The sequence below is a fragment of the Cotesia glomerata genome, linkage group LG8 (genome assembly GCF_020080835.1).
Source record: "Cotesia glomerata isolate CgM1 linkage group LG8, MPM_Cglom_v2.3, whole genome shotgun sequence".
Lineage (NCBI taxonomy): Eukaryota > Metazoa > Arthropoda > Insecta > Hymenoptera > Braconidae > Cotesia > Cotesia glomerata.
Window position 1 is genome coordinate 4984790 of NC_058165.1, and position 24594 is coordinate 5009383.

At 25.5% G+C, this 24594-nt stretch overlaps 1 protein-coding gene and 1 long non-coding RNA gene across 2 annotated transcripts; one reads left to right on the plus strand and one right to left on the minus strand.

The window, feature by feature from the left end:
* The first annotated feature begins 2286 nt into the window (after positions 1-2286).
* Positions 2287-23923, plus strand: LOC123270621. Its single transcript, XR_006510650.1, has 3 exons — positions 2287-2499; positions 4559-4560; positions 23906-23923. It is a non-coding gene; the product is annotated as an uncharacterized LOC123270621 (long non-coding RNA).
* On the minus strand, positions 5091-6136 carry LOC123270620 (mitochondrial intermembrane space import and assembly protein 40-B-like). The gene is made up of 2 exons (XM_044736756.1): positions 6103-6136; positions 5091-5646 (listed from the first exon to the last, which is right to left on the minus strand). The coding sequence occupies exon 2, from the start codon at positions 5547-5549 to the stop codon at positions 5106-5108; it is 444 nt and encodes a 147-aa protein (XP_044592691.1). The 5' UTR covers positions 5550-5646; positions 6103-6136; the 3' UTR covers positions 5091-5105.
* Positions 23924-24594: the final 671 nt, after the last annotated feature.

A 24594-nucleotide genomic window follows, 5' to 3' on the forward strand; every position in this document is an offset into this window, starting at 1 on the left:
CCTAAATATTTGCAAAATTACAAAGAAGAATATATTTTCGGTAACTGTAGCTTTATCTTTTCAGTTTGAAGGAATTTTTGATACTGCGTACTTATCGTGTCAGATGAAAGATGAAAGTATCTTCTGTAGAGTAATGTGCGCCAAGGACAGAGATCTGTACACTGGAAAGTAAGTAAACTGGTTACTTTCTTGAAAAAGTAACTAAATAAAAGTAAGCGTTAAGTTTTCTATTCTCCTATAGTGCGATTAAATCTTCTTACGCCGCAAAGTATATCTAAAAATTATATAAAACTTTAAAGTTTTTTCATTGAAATAAAAAATATATTTTATTAATATTAATATAAAACATTATGTTGAAAAATACTGAGTTAGCTTAGTCACAGTATATCAGCAAATGCAAATAAAAAGCTTAAACTATTTTTTTTTTATAAAAATTATTGCTTGAATATTATAAGAAAGTTTTACTGTAGAAATTTAAATTAAAAAAAAAAAGTTTTGCAGAAGAGCTTTAGAACTTTGCATTTAAAAGTTATTGAAATAAGAAAAATCAATAAAAGCGACTTATGAAGTCGTTTTAGGTTTTTAAAGAAAAGTTTGTTACTGTAATTCTTAAATGATCGAGAATTGAATGTTTTATTTTTTATTGTGATAAAAATAACAATTTTTTTTTATTTATTTTATTATTAATGTTAATTATAATTGCAACGTTATCTAGCGTTGATAAAAAATTTAGTTGTCTTCAATCGTTAAGAACGAGTTTAATATTTTACTTTCAGATAATCTTTCAAGAACATGAAAATTAATTTAGCAGATATTTAATTATTTTTAGAACTTTTGTTAACAAATAAATTATTTTAAAAATTTTTAATATTAAGTAGCAAGTAACAAGTAGCAAGTAGCAAATTTACTCCTAATTTACACCTAAGTTACACCTAATTACTACTTTTTTGCTACTGACCGTATACCTGTCCATACTGCATACCTTCCACAATTTTTATTTGAAATCAATGGCACCCTCACGGTTTTGGGAATGCCGTAAAGATTCGGTATTTATACGATATAAATGCTGTATTTTTACCGTAATACTTCAGTTATTTTAGCCAGTTTTTTTGTCGAATTATTATGAAAAAATTACGAAATAAATTCAGAATATTTATGGCAATACAATAGAAAAATTACGGTATATTTACAGCATTTAAACCGTAAATATACCGCATATTTACTGTATATCTGCGGCATTATTGCAGCAAAAAACTGGAAAAGAAGATCCCTACTTTCTATTACCGGCAAAATACCAAAAATATGCTGCTTTACTACTATTATTCAATAGCTTGAAATTTTTTTTTATAATATTATAAATTATCGTGAATTATTTTCAAGAGGTTGATAAACTAATTTCTCGATTGTTATTATTATTAATAATTTTTTTTAGTCTAGACCGGGATTCGAACTCAGATCATTTAGTTACGCGCCGAAGGCTCTACCAGTTGAGCTATCAGAGACACTATCCATATCTAATTACTCAGTCACCTAATAAGACTCACCGAGTAATAAACACAGCCGTCCATCTTACGGTAGAAAGCATTATATCTTTAATTATATCAGTATAAACGCGGCAAAATTATAGTATATCTTTGGTATTTTTACCGTAGAAATACGATTTTATTATTTTAAAATTATAGTTATATTATAGTTAATACATAGATTTTTTACGGTAAAAGTTCTAGAGTTTTACAGTAATTTTATAGTATTATTTCTGAACTTTGCAGCAAAAGTACGGTAGAAATGCTGCATAACTATAGAAAAAAAAACTGGCCAAAATGACCACAGAAATACCGTATTATTTCAGAATTATAACGGTAAATTTACAGTAAACGCATTAATACCGAAAATTTACGGTATTTCAAAAACCGCGAGGGCACAGAAAAATTACTTCATTTATATGTGTATCTTCCATACGAACCTCAATTCCAAAAAAAAAAAAGTAAAAATTTGCATTTTTTAGAGGGCTATGAAATTAAATCGTGATTTTTTACCACTTTTTTTTTTCATACATTGTGTAGTATTCTATTTCTTTGGTTTTATAATTTATTCAAGTTATATAACTATACTCTTTACAATATTCGAATGAAGTTAATTAAATCTCACAATAAATAATCAATCCCGTAGAATATAGTTATCAGAAAACGATACAATAGATAAAGTTCGTGTATAAATAATAATGTCAAGATAGTACTTCGTGATTACAATAATACGATACGTGAAATAAAGGAAAATAAGATGTGTCCTAGACCGTAGGTGTGTGTATCTCAGAGGCTGAGGAAAATCTGCCTCGTGCCCCTTGACTCTTGAGGGTGTTAGCCTTTGCTAACACTTAGCGTTGGTCTTGGGGTCCCGTGACGTCATGAGCCCTTTGAATGCCGGGGAAGAGATTTTATGGCCCAAAGAGTACGGTGGTTGACGCAAAATTTTCGAGAGTGGAAAAGTACTCCCACAATTGTTTATTAAAAAAAAATAGTTTAAATAAAAATATCGCTTCCAATTGACGTTCATATTCATGGTAATTGTATAAAGAAAATTATAAGCCATATCACAAGACGATTGGTTTAAAACTCTTTGAGCTAGACTGCACACAGTTTTGAAAAAACTCGTTTCGAGAAAAACGCGTTTGAAAAAAAAAGTGACAGAAAAAGTTAATGTAAAATAGTATTAAAGTAATTAATAAATCGATTATAACTTTTGAACGAATAGGAATTTTTACTTGAAATTTTATATCTATATTTTTGAATAGTTTTACAAGCGATTTATAAAAAAAAAAAAAATTGAATTTTTTTAAGTCTGTACACGTATTTCCCCCTTAAAAGTAAAGTGCAATTTAATATTTAATATTTAATTTTTAAATTCTTAATTCTAAATGAGTGAAGTGTGAAACTGTAATCTTTCACTATTAAATTAAATGTAAAGGACAATTTAAATTTTTAATCTTCAATTTCAAGTTTAAAAAATAAAACTATAACTGAAATTTTATTATATAAACCGTGCAATTGAAAACTAAGAGACCTAAGACTACTATTTATTTATTTTTTATTTTTTTTTTTATTTTTATTTTATTTATTTACTTCCCAAAAAGATAGATATACAAAAATCGTACATATAAATCCCAAAGAGGAAACACAATGTTCCCTGTGCATAGGTTCGGGAAGAGTTAATAGGCATATATGGTTAATTTATCATATGTGCCTATTTAACAAAATATACTTAGTATTGAAAAATTTGTACATTATTTATAATAGAAAAATATAAAGCGAAAACATAGAATAGCACCAGAAACGTGCAAGTTTTGTAAAAGTTATAATTATTATTCTTCATACGATTAAATACTATTATTACGACTAGCGCAAGTGACATATCTTTTATTCGGTTGCTAGTTGTTTCTGACTGGACGTCAACCATATTTTAATATTATTTTTAGTTTTTTTAGTAAATTTTTTTTGTAAAATATAGTAGTATTGTACTATTATATTTTATTATTCTTATACTACTACTTTATTATTATTATAGCACCTTCGAGTGCATCTGTACTATTATTATTTTTGTATTCTTATGGTCGTCAGGAGACATAGTCCTACGATCAATTAAATAAAGCATTACATTACATTACATTACATTATTGACATTAATTGACAATAAAAATTACCATATATTGAGTCTATTATTATTATTATTATTATTATTATTATTGTATATTTTTGATGATGTAATAGTCGCCCGATATTTTTATTGAGTAGTTTAAGAGAGGGATTTAAAAAATTAGATCACATTTTACAGCGATATTAAATATACGAATGATTATTATGATTCATTCGATGTAAATTTATGTATGTATTTACTCACCTAGCAGAACTTGCTCACTTTGATGATAAAAAATTATTTTGTCAACGAAAGAATTATCATCACTTGTAAATTTATTTTATTTTAATTAAAAGTAATACTTTTAATAAATTTTATTTACAGACAGAGCTTACTTGAATATTTGTTTATTGATGTAGATTTTTATTTTTTTTTATATAAATCAATTGACCAATTTTATTAACAAACAAAAATTTAAGATAGTTTATATTGTATGAAAATTTATTGAAAAATTTATTAATTATTCACGATACGGTATGAAAAAGTTCATCTTAAGTAATTGACGTGGTATATAATTAAATAATTATAACTCCGAACAATTATAAAATCTTTAGATTTACATTGTAGTAAAACATCTAGATGAAGATAAAGATAAATTTTTTTTTAAGATTTTATTTACTAGGGTTCCCTATTCAGTAAAATTTTTAAATATGTAAAAATATGAGATCAAATTAGCTTTGAGCACGCGATCAATTTTAATTCATGTTGAAGAGATATTTAATATTAAACAAGCAATTTACTAATTTTGTTATCAGTTATAATTATTTGTTTTAACTTCTAAGAATTCGTTATTAATTTCTGACGTATGTTTATTATATTTATAGTGTTTTTTAATCGTAATATATAATTTTTAATTTTTATCAGTTAGCAGTCACTTGACCATTTTTTAATTTTATTCAACAAACAAATTTGTTCAAAAAAATTTAATTCTTTATTTAAAAAAAATTTTTTTTTATAATTTTTTTTGCCATAAATTATTTCTTAGAAAATTCTTAAAATTATAAAATATCTTCTAAATTAATTTTCATGCAATTTTTATTTATTTATTTATATAATTGTAATTTTTATTACAATTATAAGTGTAAAGTATCTCTCATTTTAAGATACAAACTTTTATTTATTATTTTGTCTAAAAAATTGCGTATAGCTTCTTATTTCGCAGGGAAGTAAATAGTGATTAATTAAAAAGAAGAAATACATGCTTCAATATTTTTAAATCAAAATTAAAGCGACTTGTAATTAAATTCTAATTTAATAATTAAAAAAGACAAATATTTTTCTTCAAACAATATATCTTCATTAATAATTTCAAATATTTAAATGTTTTTAATTGATTTATTATTAAATAACAATAACTTAGTTAATTATCAAATTACAATTCAAAGAATATTTAAAACTAGTTTATTTACACAAATTCATTCTTTAGATTCTGTTTTATCATTTTTGTTCTGTTTTTGGTTCTTCTTCTCATCGTCTTCTTCATTTTCTGCAGATTCTTCTTCAGGTTTCTTTTTCATGTTCAAAAGATCTTCGGAAAATCCCTTTTCACGATAAAAATCCGGATATTCTGACATACACGTGAACAAATTTTTAAAAGATGTGAGACACTCTAAATTATCTTGTTCCTCATTATTATTACTATTGAACATACAGAGAAATGATTCTTTAAATTCTGAACCGCAAGGACCTGAGGCCATTCCATCTAAACAAGGACAATCCCAATTTATTTCTCCGCTAGAAAGAATTAATCCGGGGCTTGATTCTGATTCACTTTGATTGTTTTCGCTGGCAGGTGGTTTTTCTTCTTTATTAAAAGATACATTATTGGAGTCTTTTTCTTCTTTATTGTTGCCAGACATTGTTCAATTTTAGAATTCTAATACTTTTTTAGAGTTAATTTTTCTCAAGTATTTATTAGGGTATTATTTTTAGATCATTGTCTAGTCTTTAATTAAACTGGAATTATTATTATTAAAAAACTGTAGATTTTATATAGCTTCTTTGGAATTAATAAATTTATTTATATCCTAGAAAAAAAAATAAAGAAATTTTTTTTTTATTTTTCTATTTATAAATTTTTAATTTAAAAAAAAAAATTTTCAATAAAAAAAAATTAAGTAAATAAAATAAATAATTAATTCAAAAAATTTTTAATGAAAAAAAATTATTTTTTTTTAAATTCGAGCCAGTGATTAATTTTTTTACTTTTATATTCATACAAAATTAATTTTTTTAATAATTTACTTATAAAAAAAAATTTTAATTTTTGCCTTTTTAAAAAACATAAAAATTAAAATAATTTAAATTAAATTTTCTGAATTTTGATCAAGGTCATTGATGTAACATTTAAAAAGCGGATTGTTATTTTATAAATAAATTTTTATAAGTGTAATGATAATGGTCAATACTTACTACATTTATTAAAAATAAAGTTCAACGCGTCCCAATGATTATAAAAAAATTATTCGCTAAAAAATAGCTCCAAAATATTACAACACAAAATACAATATTAAATCACACTTATAATCCACGTGCTTACAACAATTATTGTTTTGGTAAAAATGGTTTATGATGTGATGCAATAGACTTTATTTACCACGTGGTGGTTATTCAATTGATGTAAATGTAAGCGACCTTCTATATCAGTTCATGGCTTTATCACGCAACTAGTTATCAGATATTAGTAAGTTGGAATTTTTTATATAATTTATTAAAATTTTAATGATTATTTATATCACTAATTAAATTCATAATTTCTTCTTGAAGAAATTTCAATTTCTTCACAAAGAAGTAAATACTTAATATTAAAAACATTTTAAAAAATTTATTTTCATGACATTTACTTTATTAATCACTTGACCATTTTTTAATTTTATTTAATACACAAATTTTTTCCTAAAAATTATTTAAAAAAAAAAATGCATTTCTAATTTTTTTAAATTTCTACATATCAATTTTTTTTTTCATTTTTTTTTCTACAATTTGTTGCAAAAATTCTAAAAATGATTAAATATATCTGTTAAATTAATTTTCATCAATGTTTTTAACAATTAAATTGTAATTAAAAAAAAAATCAGCATGAAGAAATAAAAAAAAATTATGACATTAAATTTATTAATTACTTAACCAATTTTAAATTTTATTTAACAAACAAATTTGTTCAAAAAAATTATTTTTAAAAAATTGCATTTTTAATTTTTTTAAATTTCTACATATCAATTTTTTTTCTCATTTTTTTGCCATAATTTATTTGTTACAGAAATTTTCAAAATTATTAAATATCTTCTAAATTAATTTTCATTTATTTTCAATTCGATCGATTTATTAAAAAATTTTTTATACATTATTTTTTATTTTACTAAAAATTATGTTTATAATAAATTTTTGTTTCCTTTAAAATTTTTCTACTATTAATTACATAAATATTATTGTCAATTGAATTTTTACTCTGTGATATAAATTATTTAAAATTTCTCTTTTTTTTTTTATTAGGATCGACAGATACATGACCACTTTCATAAAATTATATTGCATTAAAAATTATTTTACATATCTCTTTATAAAATTGCAATAACAATACTGTACTGTATATGAGTAATCCCCAATAATTGGTAATAAATTGAAGAAACAAATATATATATATCTATATATATATAGGAGACTTTCTATAGATATAGATAGTCACTCATCACGATATCTCTGGAACTATAAGACCTAGAGACTTGAAATTTGGCAGGAATATTCCTTTTGCCAAGTAGAGGTCAGCTAAGAACGGATTTCACGAAATTCCACCCACAAGGGGGGTTGCGGGGGTGTTCACGAAAAAAATTCATATTTTTCAATTATGGCTTTTAATAGTTCAAAACTTGGTCAGAATGTTTCAAATTACATTTAGAAATTTTTAAAAACGAATTCTGTGACATTCCACCCCCCTGGCGTGCCCGTGCGTGGGCGTCAAATTAAGAAAAAATTCGTAAATTTCAATCTATAGCTATTAATACTTTGAAACATGGCCAGAATGCTTTTTTGGCGTTTTTGAGCTGTTAAGAATAAATTTCATTAAATTCTACCCCCACATGTCCGTGTGTGGGCGTAAAATTAAAAGAAATTGTACCTTTTAATCTATAGCAGCTAAAGGATTGAAACTTGGCCAGATTGATTTTTTTGGAGTTTTTGAGCTGTAAAGAATGAATTTTATGAAATGCCACCCTCACAAATCCTTGCGTGGGCGTTAATTAAAAAATTATAAAATTCAATTCCTAAAGGATAATAAGAAGGCATTAAATATAAAAAAAATTAAAAATTTTTATATAAGGTAAAAGCCCTAATAGATGATCATGTACCATTATATGATCACTCTTTTTCATATTTAATCTATATTTTTATAAATTGAATATGAATAACATATTTCAAACCCTGACATTCATGCTCACATCTATCCATGGTGTAGGCCTACTGGGGATCCCGCCATGTAAAATAACGGGGACGCATCGCATGACACAGTACCTCCATGGTGATGTGGAAAGCTGTGTCAATCATTATTTTTAACTCATATAAATTTATAATGCCCTAATTTATTATCTGAGTGTGTAAATTTCATAAAATTCATTTATGATATAACTACTTACGTAGTTAGATAACAAAATTAATATTTTTCGCGCCTGGCGTATATTGTACGCCACGCGAAGCGGGCGGGTAACGGCTAGTATATATATATATATATATATATATATATATATATATATATATATATATATATATATATATATATATATAAAATACAGTAAATTGCTTATAAATATATTATTTGTATCTTATAAATGTATTCCTGAGAAAATGGCATCAACAAATTTTCGGATTGATGTTAATATAAAAAAGTTATAAATTTATGTAAAATTGTAATAGCTATTAAATATTTATAATTCTTAATAGGAAGCACTTATTTTATTTTAATTAAGCTACTATTTTTCAGATCAATTTTCTTCTTTTAAGGTAGTTGTAGCGTGATAGGCATTTCAACAGAAAATTATGAAATTTTTTTTATTGAAAGATAAATATATTAATAATTCACTACCAAAATTTCAGATCAATTGACCGCACCGTTTTTGAGTAATTAATTTTTGAAATTGCATCTTTTACACGAAGCGGTATAGAGAGATGATAAAGTTAGTATGAAATCTTTGGCCCACTCGAGTGGTACGGAAGATTTCATACTAACTTTACCATCTCTCTATACCTCTACGTGTAAAAGATACAATTTCGAAAATTAATTACTCAAAAACGGTGCGGTCAATTGATCTGAAATTTTGGTAGTGAATTATTAATATATTTATCTTTCAATAAGAAAAATTTCATAATTTTCTGTTGAAATGCCTATCACGCAACAACTACCTTAAAGTATGCAATAGTTTTTTAATCGAAGCCAATAAGGAACATTTTTAATTATATATTTTTAAGAAACTTTTTGCACGCCTCATAGCGCGAAGCGCGTGAGGTTGTGCTTTATACTCGACTCGTCAAGGTCAAGCAATTTTGTGATCTTTAAATGCCTCTATCACAACCATATTACACTTATACAATGATATAAGTAGATGTACACCAAAAAAACATTTAAATTAAACCATCTTCTACTTTCTAAAATCATTTCATGTTGCTATTTTGAAAAAAAAAAAACGTTTTGAAAAAAATTTTACGTGGACGTCCGGATGTCACTCCATTTTGGATGTACCAACGATTACTCTCGAACAAATTGATATTTCAAGACTGGACCTTTTTTATTAGTTTCAGAATTCGATGAACTGGGTCCGTATTTCATATCAGTGGCCTAGTTTACGTATTTTTTTTTTAATTGAATTTTTATTAAAGTTCACTACGATACAACCGTACAAAGCCAAACGAACTTTTCTGATTTGTTACGTGAAAACTATGGCGCCACTTGATCAAGCAATGAAAAAAAATTGGCATGTAGAAATTTTAAAAAATTAAAAATGCAATTTTTTAAAAATAATTTTTCTTAAGAAAATTGTTTGTTAAATAAAACTAGAAAAAAAATCAAGTGATTAATAAATTTAATGTCATAATTTTTTAAAATTTCTTTTTAAAAATGTTGAATTTTTTTCATTACAATTTATTTGTTAAAAAATCTAAAAAATTGTAGAAAATTAATTTAGCAGATATTTAATAATTTTTTCAACAAATAAATTGTAGCAAAAAAAAAGAGAATAAAAATTGACATGTAGAAATTAAAAAAAAATAAAATTGCAATTTTTTAAAAATAATTTTTTTTAAGAAAATTCTTTGTTAGATAAAATTAGAAAAAAAAATCAGGTGATTAATAAATTTAATGTCATAATTTTTTAAAATTTCTTTTTAAAAATGTTGAATTTTTTTCATTACAATTCAATTGATAAAAAAAAAGTCTAAAAAATTGATGAAAATTAATTTAGCAGATATTTAATAATTTTTTCAACAAATAAATTGTAGCGAAAAAAAAAATTGATATGTAAAAATTAAAAACAATTAAAAATGCTATTTTTTAGAAATAACTTTTAGAAACATATTTATTTTTTAGTGCAAAACGCGAGCTCTCCACTCTTTTTAGTAAAAAAAAATCAGGGAGTTGAAGTTGAAGTTGTAGAGCAAAGAAGCTAAAGAGACTTTTTTGTAATATAATATTAAAATAAATTGATTACCTGGCGGTGGTTGATTGGATTGATTTATGACAACTTGTTGACTTCTTTCTTGAGGACGCTGTCTTTGTTTAGGATTAGGCTGTTGTGAATTTTAAAGTGGGGAATCGGGATCGTCAGAAGGCGCACTAGGTTGTTCATATGCGTTATAAGTGACCGTAGTAAGTAGAAGTATTACAACAACTGCGATTAACACTACTGCAGCTATTATTATTAAAAAATCCATTTTTTCTAATAAATAAAAATGATTTAATAAATAAATAATTTTTTAAAAAATTTTTAATTTGTTTATAGGATTACTTACACTGTTTTACGGAAGGACATAAGAACTATGCGTATGTGTAGTATAACTGTACTAAGCTGTACTATTATTATTGTGTCAAAAATATTCAGCTATGTTCTGAATCATCTTACATCCTCTATAGAGGATAAAATATCGAAGATTATATTGAAGTAGGAAAGTATATTTTCTATACTATCAACTATCAAATGTCTTATTTTTAATGATACACTGAAATACAGTGAAAGCTGTTAAAAGTTACCGTAGTTCTCTCTCAATTTCTCATAAAACACTAACAAGAGCGAGAAAAACAACCTGGGTAACTTTTAACAGCTTTCACTGTAAATTAGATTTTTTAGAAGAAAAAATTTTCAGAATTTTTTTCACTGATAAATTACAGCAAGAAAAATTTATTTTAAAAATTCCATTTTCAGAAATTAAAAAATTGTAAATGCAATTTTTTTTAAATAATTTTTTAGACCTAGTTTATTTTTCAAGAAAAGTAAAAAAAATTGTCAAGTGTCCGATAATTTTAATATACTTGATAAAAAAAGACAAGTTTTTTTTTTGTAAAATATTTAAATTATTGAGAATATTTATGGTCAAAATAAATTAAACTTTCTGTAGAAATTTAGAAATGGAGCAGCACATACAATTTTAAAACCAAAATACACATTTATTCACTGATTAAGAATTTGTGAGAAGAATTCAACCGGTTATCTGTCCGAAAAAAAAAATGATTAATAATATATTTTGATTTTAATGTATAAAATGGTCACTAATTTCGCTTTAATTTATTCAAAGAAATGTCAAAATTTTAAAAAATTGAACAAAAAAAGATTTATATCGACTCCATAAATGAAGTTATTATTATTATTGTTATTGAAAATTGAAACTGTATAATAATAATAATAACTAGCAACCTTGTAGTCACTATGAGACTGCCGTGACTTGTGAACTATAAATGAATAAAATTTTGCTTTATAAATAATGACTTTTGTTAAATTGCACTGTACTTTTTTAACTTTTGATGTTTTTAAAAATATAAGCTCATCCTGATGTTACACTCATCAAGAGCTTTCATTCGAGTACCCACATGCATTTTTATGTATTTTTCATATATACATATGTATGATATACATAAATATCTAAAATATATGAAAAATTGATGTGGGTACTCAAATGAAAGGTCTCGATGAGTGTAATGTCGGGGTGAGCTTATATCTTTAAAAATGTCAATATTTCACAAGATACAAGGTCATTTCTTAATTATTGATATTTTTAAAGATATAAGCTCATTCCGATGTTACACTCTTCAAGAGCTTTCATTCGAGTACCCATATGACATTTTTTATATATTTTATATATATGATATTTGTGAAACATATAATTATGTAAAATATATGAAAAATTGATGTGGGTACTCAAATGAAAGGTCTCGATGAGTGTAATATCGGGGTGAGCTTATATCTTTAAAAATTTCAATAGTTTTCAAGATACAAGGGCATTTCTTAATTATTGATATTTTTAAAGATGTAAGCCCATCCTGATGTTACACTCATCAAGAGCTTTTATTTGTGTACCCACATGCATTTTTATATATTTTTCATATATACATATATATAAATATACGAAAAATTAATGTGGGTACTCAAATGAAAGCTCTTGATGAGTGTAACATCGGGATGAGCTTGTATCTTCAAAAATGTCAATAGTTTACAAGATACAAGGTAAATTCTTAATTATGTATCTAGAGATAGAGCATTTTCGAATGCAGCCTAAATACTTATCATAATAAATTGACTAATCGGTGAGAGTGATATAAAACCTTGAAAAGGCACAAATTTATATCAAGACTTTTGTAATGACACTAAATTTCACTAAAAAAAACCGATTTTATCATATGACTATCCTGGACACAAAATTTTTCTTATTCTTTTAATAATATCGATAATAAAAGTTTGGAAAATCGAAAAGTGCACGCCTCATAATCTCATTTTCTATAATAAAATTGATTAAAATAAAATACAAATACTTTTAAATGTTTCGCGCCATTGTCCATTCAGAAAAGAAAAGTACTGCGCATGTGTTGTAAACGAACCTTATTTACATAGATATAGATATACAAACGATAAGTGGATTTTAGTTTATTGCTAATTATAATTAAACTACATCGAATTAGACCGTGATCTTCGAAAAGACTTAGTTTTGGATAATACTGATGCGTATAAAAAAAAATGGACTTGATCAGTTAAGTTTTTCGGCATTTATCGTGTTTACGCCAGTTTCCATACATACATCAGACACACGGACGCCCACGGAATAATTTTTTTAAACATTTTTTTTATTTACTTAAAAAGTAAAATGTCTTTTAAAAATGTCATAAGTGTTGAAACTACTGTTTTTCCATGACATTAATGTGTAAATATTATTCTACAAGTGCGATAGAAAATAAATAGAGACAATTTTAGTTAAAAAAATCACTTGATTTTTGTAAGGCGAGAGTAGAGCACTACCTCATCCGTTTCGCTTATGAGGCGTGCAATAATAATAATAGTCCATAATTATTTTTACATCATTATTATTAATGAAAATTAAATTAGCCGACATTTGAAAATTTTGATAATTTATTTTATTGAAAAATAATTTTTAAAAAATTAAAACAAAAATTTATAATATTTTAAAAATTATCTGTGGAATTTTTTAAAAATATTTTTTTAGTTCTAATTTTTAATTAATAAAAAAATCAAAAATTTTTGAGTGTCGGCTAACTTAATTTTTATTTATTATTATTATTGAAATGATTTAAAAAAAATAGTCATTATTACTTTGTAATTATATTCTATTTATTTTATCATTCATCACAAAATTAAATTTTATATAATAAAAAAAAGACAAAATTAACTTAAACTACTAATTATTTAATAAATTTTATAATTGACAACTGTACAATTCGATATGACAATACATTTTTTATATATTTTCTTTTTATTCAAATATTAATCACTGAGTTTTCCAGTAACAGTACTATACGTCATTCTCATACATTGATAATCGATTAAAGTACTCTCTTCTTCCACTAATAATAATATATTTCTATATTAAATGTGTACATTAAAATTAAAAAAATATAAAATAAACAAAATTCATTTTATCTACACAAAGCATCCAGCAAATAATTATTTTTTTTTCATATTTATATGTATATATTCATCTGAATTATATAAGTACTTAAACAATGTATAATGTAACTAACATTTTATATATATATATATATATATATATATATATATATATATATATATATATATATATATATATATATATATTTATTGTAATACAGTATTTTCAACTTAGATTTTTATTATATTTTTATCATCTTAATTAATTCACTCTGCACTTTTTATAACAACAAAAATTTTGTTTTTAAAAAAAGATTTCATTATTGATACTATAATTAATAATTGATATGCAGGTGCATTAATTGCACGGGTTTTATAGCTTGTTAAATTCAATTATAACATCGATATTTTTACGTAGTGTATCACGTCGCTAAAATATAATTAATCATTTTTACCTCATATTCATTAATAAACATTATAACTTAATTTTTACGTAAAAAAAAAATATTTTTGTTAATTTACAAACTCAATTTAATACTTTACTTTAATTTAATGTTTTTTTTTTTTTTTTTTAATTATAAAATTAGGGAATTAAATATAATATTCAAATTATTTAAAAATTTGATAAAATTATTGAAGTATAATTTAAAAAAAAAAATTATCTTTTAGAAAAATGAAATTTTAAATTTGTTATATTCATTTTTTAATTTTTGTTTTTAATATTTATTTTTTAATATTTGTTTTTTAATTTTTCTTTTTTAATATTTGTTTTTTAATTTTTTAGAAAAATTTATTAAGTATAATTTAAAAAATTCTTTTTTATAAAAATGAAATTTAAATTAATTAAGATTTAATTTTTTTCAATTATGAATTGATGCAAGAAATTTTGTTTAAAATTTTTAAAACATAAAATACAATAGTAATTTTTTAAATTAAAAGCTAAAAATTTTTTTATTAAAACATTTATCTGTATAAGGTAAAGTACCCAGTAGTTGAACAGGTTTCAAAGTAAAACGTATTTGACCCTATTTTTTAATATATATAGATGTAATTAATGGTTCAAATTAGTGATTTTCATGAAAATATATACAATTTTGAATTGATTGAAGCGCAAAATAACGCAGACAATTGAATATTTATATTTTGACAACGTTTTTAACCCTTCGTTGGTGGCGCTATGAGCGAATCGCCGCCTAAGGGGGCGTCCATAAATTACGTGAGGCATTTTTGAGAATTTTTTAACCCTCCCTCCCCCCTTGATAAGATTTCGTAAGATTTTCCTCAACTCCCTCCCCCCTCCCCTAATATCACGCGAGATTATTCAAAATTTATGTTTTGGCTGTAAACGGGTTGGATTATTGAGAAAAAAAGTGCCATTCGGCTACACCCGACATGGATAGGTAGATTTCTTGTTTGAATATTGAAAAAAACACGTTATTAAAAGGCCGTAATGTCCTAAAATTTATTTTTTATTATATTTTTGCAAATAACGATATGAGACTGACTACAGCAAATACATATTGACAGACATCTACCTAAAAAATAGGATTTTTTACATATAAAAGTCATTTGATGATAAAAGCTAAAATTTAATTTATTATTGATTTTTTTTGAATTTTCTCAACTACGAAATAAATTGAAAAAAGTATTAAAAGTCGACGAAAAATAGTTTAAATTGAAGATAATTAAACATATTATGACAAAATTGTATTAAAATTACGACATGAGACCGGCTACCACCGATAGATTTCTAAAGAAATCTATACCTAAAAAATTAGTGAATCTTATCGATCAATAATCAAATTAAACAATCGAGCGCTACTTTGCTGCTCTGCAGGGTTCAGACGAATACGACAAACACTATTGTGTCAAATTTGGCCATATTTTATTATAGAAATACTTTTTCACGCAATTTTACACTGTTTTCTGTTAGAGAAAAAATTACGTGATATTTGTTAAGATCCCCCCTTCCCCCTAAGTGAGATTTGGTAAGATTTAGCATGATCCACTCCCCCCCTAGAACACCTCACGTAATTAATGGACGCCCCCTAACAACTACTCAACCTATAGAGACTCGCTATAGTGCAAGTGAGAAACTAAAAAAAGCGCGACCAACGAAGGGTTAAGATAGAATATGAAAGGAGTAATAGTTGAACAATCAATTATGACAAGCCGCAGTAGTTGAACACTCCGGGAGCAGTAGTTGAATTAATAAAATATATGGCAATAGGCACACCAAAAATTTTCAACGTTTTATTGAAATATCAAAAAAATTATAACATATTATTGATTAATATTAAAAATAATACTATGAACATTTAGTATGTTCATTTAAAAATGAGAAATATTTGTATTTAATTTTTTAATTACATTTTTTATGAATGACAAAGAAAATTTTCAATTATAAATGAAAAAAACTCAATTCAAAACGTTCAATAATTTTTAACTACACTAATTTTTAGCTATAAAACTTGGGTGGGGAGGATCTCTACAAAGAATTTCTCTACATTTTATAATCCCTCAGGAGAAATCTTTATTTTAAAAAACTCTCAGTATAAAACTCTACAATGAAAACAAATCAATTTAAAAAATCCTTTTTTTGAAAATTTTTCAGGAAACAATCAATTACAATGGAACCTCTTTATATCGTAAATTTTTCAGGCGATACATCTTATGACCAAGATTTTGGGAAAGAGACAGCTGAGGAGTAGGGCTTGGAAGACGGGACAAGGAGGGGAGCGACAGCAGCTACGTACTCGACGGTCCGATTTTCTTTGATTTAAATTGATTTAACTTTGTAAATAATTCTGTTTATTGTTTAAAATATGAGTTCAGTATTATTATTAATTATTATTATTACTATTGCGGTTTAAAACCGAGTAATATCGAGTATTATTTGCGTTAAAATTATTATTAAGTAAACTATGTATATATTGGTAAATTTTCTTTCTTTTTAAAATTAAATGTTCATTAAAAACAAACAGCGTTTTTGTTTATATTATTATTATTATTGTTTATAAAATATTTCCTTTAGTTAAAATTATTTTAAAGAAAGAAAATTTGTTCGTTCGATGACGCCGGACAGATGGCGTCGCGTGTCCGCTTGCAGTAAAAATCGCCGAGCTAATATAACCGAAACCGTGGTACGATAATTATTGTTCTTTCAAAAAACAAAAATTGAAATTATCTGAAATTAATAACTGATTAAATATTTCGAATAAAATTTGAAATATACAATTAATAATTTTTTTTTCTAAGTCCCAAAAATTATTTTGTATGGAAAATAATTTTTGGAAATTAATTATTTTGTGAAAATAATTTATGTAAGAAATTTTATAAGTTCCGACGAGGATTTTGTATGAAAATGTATTCTGATAGAAATTTATGTAATCTGTTGAATTGAATGAATGCATCTGATATTTAAATTTCAAAGAGAAAATTAAAAACTTAGAATTTGACGAGACGAATGGATAGAGAATGAGCGAAATTACGATTAAAATAATAAATAATTATTTTAAAATTCTCGTTCGATGACGCCGGACAGATGGCGATAAATTTCCAATTTTGTTCGCTTCAAGTAAAAATTTTGAATATGATAAAGTCCAAAATTTTGGCACGGAAGAAAAAAGTTTTGTGACAGAGTGTTATTTGTGGTGAATACTGTTCCAACAATAACACCTGGAGGGACATTACCTTGGTTCGCCTAGAACATTGGTAAGTACCTTTTGAACTCTTAACAAGATTTTGACTTTCTGTCAAAACTCCAGTAGGTAATCATACGCCGTGTAGGTGGGGGGCGAAGAGGATACTCTCCATTCGCTCTCGGGGTAGAGGTTTAGGCCCAGGGTAGATGGCTAGTCTCCTGGGGAAGCGGGGAACCAGCTTTTGACAGTTAGTTCGCGATTTTGACGCTCACGATGAGTGAGAGTGTGTGTGAGGATTTTTATTTTGTAAAGACCAGTTTTGATCGGATCTTCGTTACCGACGGAAGGTACGCGTGCGTTTACCGACGTAAGATTATAGTTTGAAATCGTTTTCTTTGTATTTGATTTAGTTTTGGGGTTTAATATAACCTAAAATTGTACTACGTGTGTTTTGTTGTACTTGTAATCTTTTCATTGATTTATTTAATTGATTTTGATAAATAAATTGTTTATTTTGTCTTTATCATAACCTGTTTGACTTTTCGGATTTATTTCTTTAGATTTATTTATATATCTATTATTTACATTTAAGTGAGTTTGCTTTGGCTTTTATTTCGGTTTGGATATTGATGACAACCCCCTTTTGACCCTGGAATTCGGCGAGCTTCAGATTCGAGAAAGGGGGACGTTGAAATTACTGAAACTATACCCTGATAGCCAAGTTGGCCGCAACTTTCTGTCAATCTACTGCCGCAACTTGTCACCAAGTTGGCGGCAACTTTTGGAAATGAACTCGGTTGATGTCAACTTGTTCACCAAGTTGTCGACAAAAGTTGCTTCTGAAACTTTTTCACACCAAGTTGACGACAAGTTTCTCAAGAAATTTGGCGACATATTGCGGCAGTAGATTGGGCTCTTTTTTCTCAGAAACTTGTCGCCAACTTGACGCCAACAGTTACAAATTCGAAAGTTGACCGCAAGTTGTCGCTAAGTTGGTGGCAACTATCTGACACCAACTTGGTTGGTCTGAAACTCTGGCTATCAGGGTAGTTGTTTTGCTTGTTACCGTTTTCTGTCGGTTAATTAGCGGTTGTCGTGCTGTGTTACCCAGTGTTAGGACTTTTGGTTCATTTACCGACAGTCGGAGGGGGGACCTGAGAAACGGGAGTCATATCCAAGGAAGGCTGCGGCGCGTGGATTGCCCATTTCGGAGTAGGGAACCTGAGAAACGGTAGCCAGGTCCGAGGAAGGTAGCAGGCGCACGAATTGCCCCGAACGTGGCAAAACCGTGGAAAATTACTCGTTACAATCTCTCAGAAACAAAAGCTCGATATTTTGCTAAATTCATGTGTATTCTTTTTTTATTAAAATAATAAAAATTATAAAGTTTTTTGGGACCTCAAAATGTGATCGTCCGATGAAAACTAGATTTAAAATAGTATATTACACCCCTAGGGAAGTAAAGTAAGAAATGTCTCAGATCAGAGGTAATTGTTGGCCGAGGCGAAGCCGAGGTCAACAAACATGTGATCTGAGGCTTTCTTATTTACTTCCCGAGGAGTGTATACTATTTTTTTCCCCGACGAACGCGGAAAGCGGCAACTTTGTTTCACGCAGCGCGGCTAAAGTTGACGCTTTACGCCCGGAGGGGAAAAAAAATATTTCATAGATGTTATAATTATTAATAATCACAACTTTATATTTTTGATTATTTTAATAAAAAAAGAATACACATGAATTTAGCAAAATATGGAGCTTTTGTTTCTGAGAGATGTTTCGCCTGAAAGTTTACGATATAAAGAAGTTGTATTGTAATCGATTGTTTCCTGAGAGATTTTCAAAAGAAGGATTTTTTAAATTGATTTGTTTTCATTCTAGAGTTTTATGCTGAGTTTTTTAAAATAAAAATTTCTCCTGAAGGATTATAAAATGTAGAGAAATTCTCGCTAAAGATGCTCCCGACCCTAAAACTTATTTAATTTGCAGTAATTAATACAAATTAGAGTGCTATTAAAGTTATTCGGCGCCAGCTTGTTCAAGTTCTAGATACCGCTTTGAAAATTTTGAGGTATAGTTAGACGCTAAAATCTATCTATCTATATAAAAATGAATCCCTATTTCCCTTGGTCATGCCATCACGCGTTAACGGCTGGACCGATTTCACTAATTTTTTTTTGATGAGTTTGTTATTGTCAAGAGAAGGTTCTTATGAAAGAAAAAATTAAGAAAATTGCACGGGAAATTAGAAAATTTAAGAATACTTAACCACCGTATAAAATCTATATCTATATTTATAAAAATGAATTGCTGGACCGATTTTGATAATTTTCCTTTGTACGTTATAATTAAAAGATGGTTTATAAAAAAAAAAAAAACATTTGAAAAAAAATCATAAATATTAAAAAATAGAAAAATTAAAAATTAAAGTGCAGCCAACATGTAATCGGGAGGTTCTGGGTTTAAATCCCAGTCCGAGCTATCTGAATTTTCTCACATCTCTACATATATTTCTTCTGTGCGTGTGTTTGTTACTGAACTCCTCCTAAACGGCTGGACCGATTTTAATGAAATTTTTTGTGTATCCCGGTGGATTCCAGAATGGTTTAGATTCACAATTCAGTCCACGGGAAAATGTTTATTTAATAGATTTTTTATTTATAAATTGTTATTGACCTTGAGTACCCACATGCACTTTTCATATATTTTATAAATATCATAATATATAAGATATATGAAAAAATTCATGCGGGTACTCAAAGGAAAGCTCTCGATGAGTATAAAATCAGAATGGGCTTATATTTACGAAAATATTAATTATTGAGGAATGCCCATTGCATATTGTTAACTTATGATGTTTTTAACTATACAAGCTCATTCCTAAAATTTCTAAGTTTAAGTCGTGTGTACAGGATAACGTCTGTCGGGTTCGCTTGTTTGACATTAAAATTATAGTTTGTCTTTGCAAAAAATATGTATTATTTAGAAAAAACTATTTCATTGGATGGTACAATTTTTTTTACTTAAGATGGTGATATACCGTTTTTTTTTTTTACTAATTGTTTGGTTTATGGTTTAGTACCTTTTTCATGAAAAACATAGCATCTATCGGCTATTCTCGACACATCAAATTTTAAGTTAATAAAAATGTAATTGTTTTGATTTATAATTGAAAAAAATTACAGAAATTAATTACTGTATCATTGAATGATTATAACATGCGCATATTACTCATAATAAATGTACGGATTTTTTATTACAACAATTCGAAAAGTCTGTTCGAGTACTGGGTACTTTACCTTAATTAATTTAAAAAATAATCGGTCAAAAATTTTGAGAAACAAAATTTTTTTTTCTATTTTAATATTAGTAATTAAAAAAATAGAGTACATAAAATTTTGATATAATTAGTTAGTATCAATAACGTTAATAAAATGAAAGTTTAAAATTTTTTTTAATTAAAAAATTTTTTTTTTAATTAAAAAAAAAGAAGAAATATCATTAACATCATAAATGATTTATAATATATAAATTATTAACATTACAATTAAAAATGCATTACCCTAATAAACATACTATATATATATTTTTAATATATATAACATGAATTATTTTTTATATAATAATAGGTATTTTATAATATAATTAATACAACGTACATCTAAGTAATAAATGCACTTGGTTAAATTGATAAAATATAAGCTCCATGATATGTATGGTATAAAATAATAGATAAAAAAAACGTGAAAAATAAAAAAAAATAAAAATTCATTTATTTATATATCTTCATATAAAAATTGCACTTTTTAAAATCTCATCGGAATTTAAAATATTTTTTACGAAATTTGTATATTTTTAATTAATTACTACCTATTAAAAGCAGAACTACTATATAAAATAGATTCGCCAATTCACCAAGGCGGTTTGATAAGTACTATTAAAATTAATTATTTAATCGATAAATAATAATAAAATAATTAACTTGTGCAATTTAGAATTCTAATAAATTATTTGAGCTTTTTAATTTTTATGGCCGATTTTATTTTTTATTATTAATAATAATTAAAAATCTAAATGAACGATAAATATTTATAAGTATAATAGTATCGAAGCTTCTCTTAAAATTATAATAACAATTTATTAATTAATACTAATTGCAGAGGTAAAATAATTAGCTATTATTTTTTTTTTTAATACATAAGAAGCGTAAAAAATGATCATTATTATTAAGTACCGTTCTCGTAGGCCGTATTTTTTTTCTTTTAAGTTATTTATAAATTATTTCATTTAAAATTTAATCCTCACCCTACTTGTTCTCATTTGTTCACTTTTACACAATATTTACATACTCTATTATTAAATAAGGATTGAAAAAGAACAATTCGGTTTTTACCTGACTTAACATTGCGTCTTGGTGAGTTTTCTTCATTTGTCGGCTGGGAGTACGCCTGAAACATGAAAAATAATAATTAAATTAAATAAACGTAGATGAATAATTAATTTAATTATGAATTGAATTCTCTGGTGTGAGATTTTTTTTATTTTTGTAATTAAAAGTCTACTTGGTACTTTCATTTTTTTAATGTTAATTAGTATTCATTAAAAAAAAAATTGTTAATTAATTTGTTTAGTCATTAAATTTCAATCAATAATTTTTTAGAAATATTATCAATTTTATTAAATTGTATATTTAGTTTTTATAGCAAAGTTTTTTTTAGATAAAAAATTTCAGATTTTTTTTTAGTATTTAATAGAACAATAAGGTAAAAGCCCCTATTATTGACACTATAAGAGTGATCATGAATATTTGAATTTTTTTATCGTGTTTCAAATCAATATTGTCAACTTTTTTTTTATAGAACACCTTAATCATTGTTTTTACTTATATAATTTAATTAATTAACTTTAATAGCAATACATTCAATAATTATTATATCAACTTAAAACCAACAGGTCGAATGTATGTATTATTGACGGCGCAAAAAATTCAAAGAGCCGATTATTGACATACCATTGACCCTATTATTGACAGGTCTTTTATTACAGTTAAATTTATATTAACAATAATCATTTTTACTAACTTATGCAAAACTATCAATAATTTTTATTTTTTTAAAATTTGTTTAAGACCTAGCTTTTCTATATTTTTTACCAGGTTTTTTTTAGCAATTTTTTCTGGTCTCAAATACTTTGATTCTTATAAAATCACATGACAGTATGTAAACATTAATACGTTGATATGTATGTTGAGGGGAGTAAGGTTACCTTACATTATGGCTTATGTCGTTAGTTGACGCAAGTTAATTTTTGTGTCCCTATTATTGACATCCGCTATTTTAAAATTAATTTTAACTCGATAAAGTATAAATAAATTATTATATAGTTGTTTAGACTATAAGTAATCTAAAATAATTTTAAACAATGCAATTACATAAAAAAAACATTGAAAAATCTGGATTTGAAAATAAGGTCTTTCTTAACAATATTGTTAAGAAATTACAAACGTATAAGCAGTTTTGGCCTACTTGAAAAAATGAAATTTTTTTGCGGTAAATAGTTTATACTTTGGAATTAAATTTCACTATTTTTTAATTTTAAAAATATGTAAAAATGTCATGAAATATCAACAATTTTGATTATTAACAGATTTTAATAATGAAATAATAAAATTAAATAGGGTTTCAATAGTGGGGGCCTAGTCAATAATAAGGTCTTTTACCTTAGTGGAATATTTGATGAAAATAATTAATAATTCTAGCTTAAATCTATCTTCTAATTTATGACTTATATATATTAAGTCTTCTCAGTAAAATTTGATACTTTGACTTTGGATATAAATTATTAAGTGACCCTGTAATCGGTTATCCTCTTGGGTCTTAGTATAAGTAAATAAATAATGATATACTAGCTTTTAGTTTATAAGAAATAATTGAAATAAATACAAAAGTGATTTGTTCTTAAGAAATTAAATTTTTTTATTTTTATTCAATTAAAATAATTTTTATAATAAAAAAGTTTAAAGTAAAGAAAAATGAAAAATTTGATTTATAAATTATATTTAAAAATTTAGTGTAAGAATATTGATAAATTTTGATACTTTCGATTTTTATAATAAAAATTTCGAATTAGATTTTTAAATAGTTAAAAATTGTATTTGTGTATTTTATAGCACAAATAAAATTAAATCCTAGAATTACATAAAAGTATTTTTATATTTTTTCTTTTTTTTTCCAATTTTTTTTATTTAAGTATCAATGTAAATTTTCATTTACTATAAACAATTTTTATTGTGATAAAATCGGTTTTTTTAGTGAAATTGCAAAGGTCTTGACTTGAATTTGAGCCTTTTCAAGGATTCATATAATTCTCACCGATAGTCAATTTATTATAAGTATTTAGGCTGCATTCAAAAATGCTCTATCTCTATTAGATACATAATTAAGAAATGACCTTGTATCTTGTAAATTATTGACATTTTTGAAGATATAAATTCATTTCGATATTATACTCATCGAGACCTGTCATTTCAGTACCCACATGCATTTTTTATATATATCACAAATATATCAAATATCATATATATACAAAATATATATGAAAAATGCATGTAGGTACTCAAATGAAAGGTCTCGAAGAGGATAACATCAAAATCAGCTTCTATCTTCATAAATGTCAATAATTAAGAAATGACTTTGTATCTTGTGAACTATTGACATTTTTAAAGATATAAGCTCACCCCGACATTACACTCATCGAAACCTTTCATTTGAGTACCCACATCAATTTTTCATAAACTTTATATATTTATGTATATTATATATATGAAAATATATCAAAAATATATCAAAAATGCATGTGGGTACTCAAATGAAAGCTCTTGATGAGTGTAATATCGGAATGAGCTTATATCTTTGAAAACGTCAATAGTTAAGAAAGCACATCGCAATTTAACAAATATCTTCTGAACTATTGACATTTTTTAAGATATAAGCTCACCCCGACATTACATTCATTAAGACCGTTCCTTTGAATACCCACATCAATTTTTCATATATCTATAAATATTATATATATGTATATATGAAAAATATATCAAAATGCATGTGGGTACTCAAATGAAAGCTCTTGATGAGTGTAACATCGGGATGAGCTTATATTTTTAAAAACGTCAA

Bases quoted from the DNA above. Each gene is read 5' to 3' on its own strand.
- LOC123270620 (XM_044736756.1), bottom strand. From the start codon at position 5,549: ATGTCTGGCAACAATAAAGAAGAAAAAGACTCCAATAATGTATCTTTT.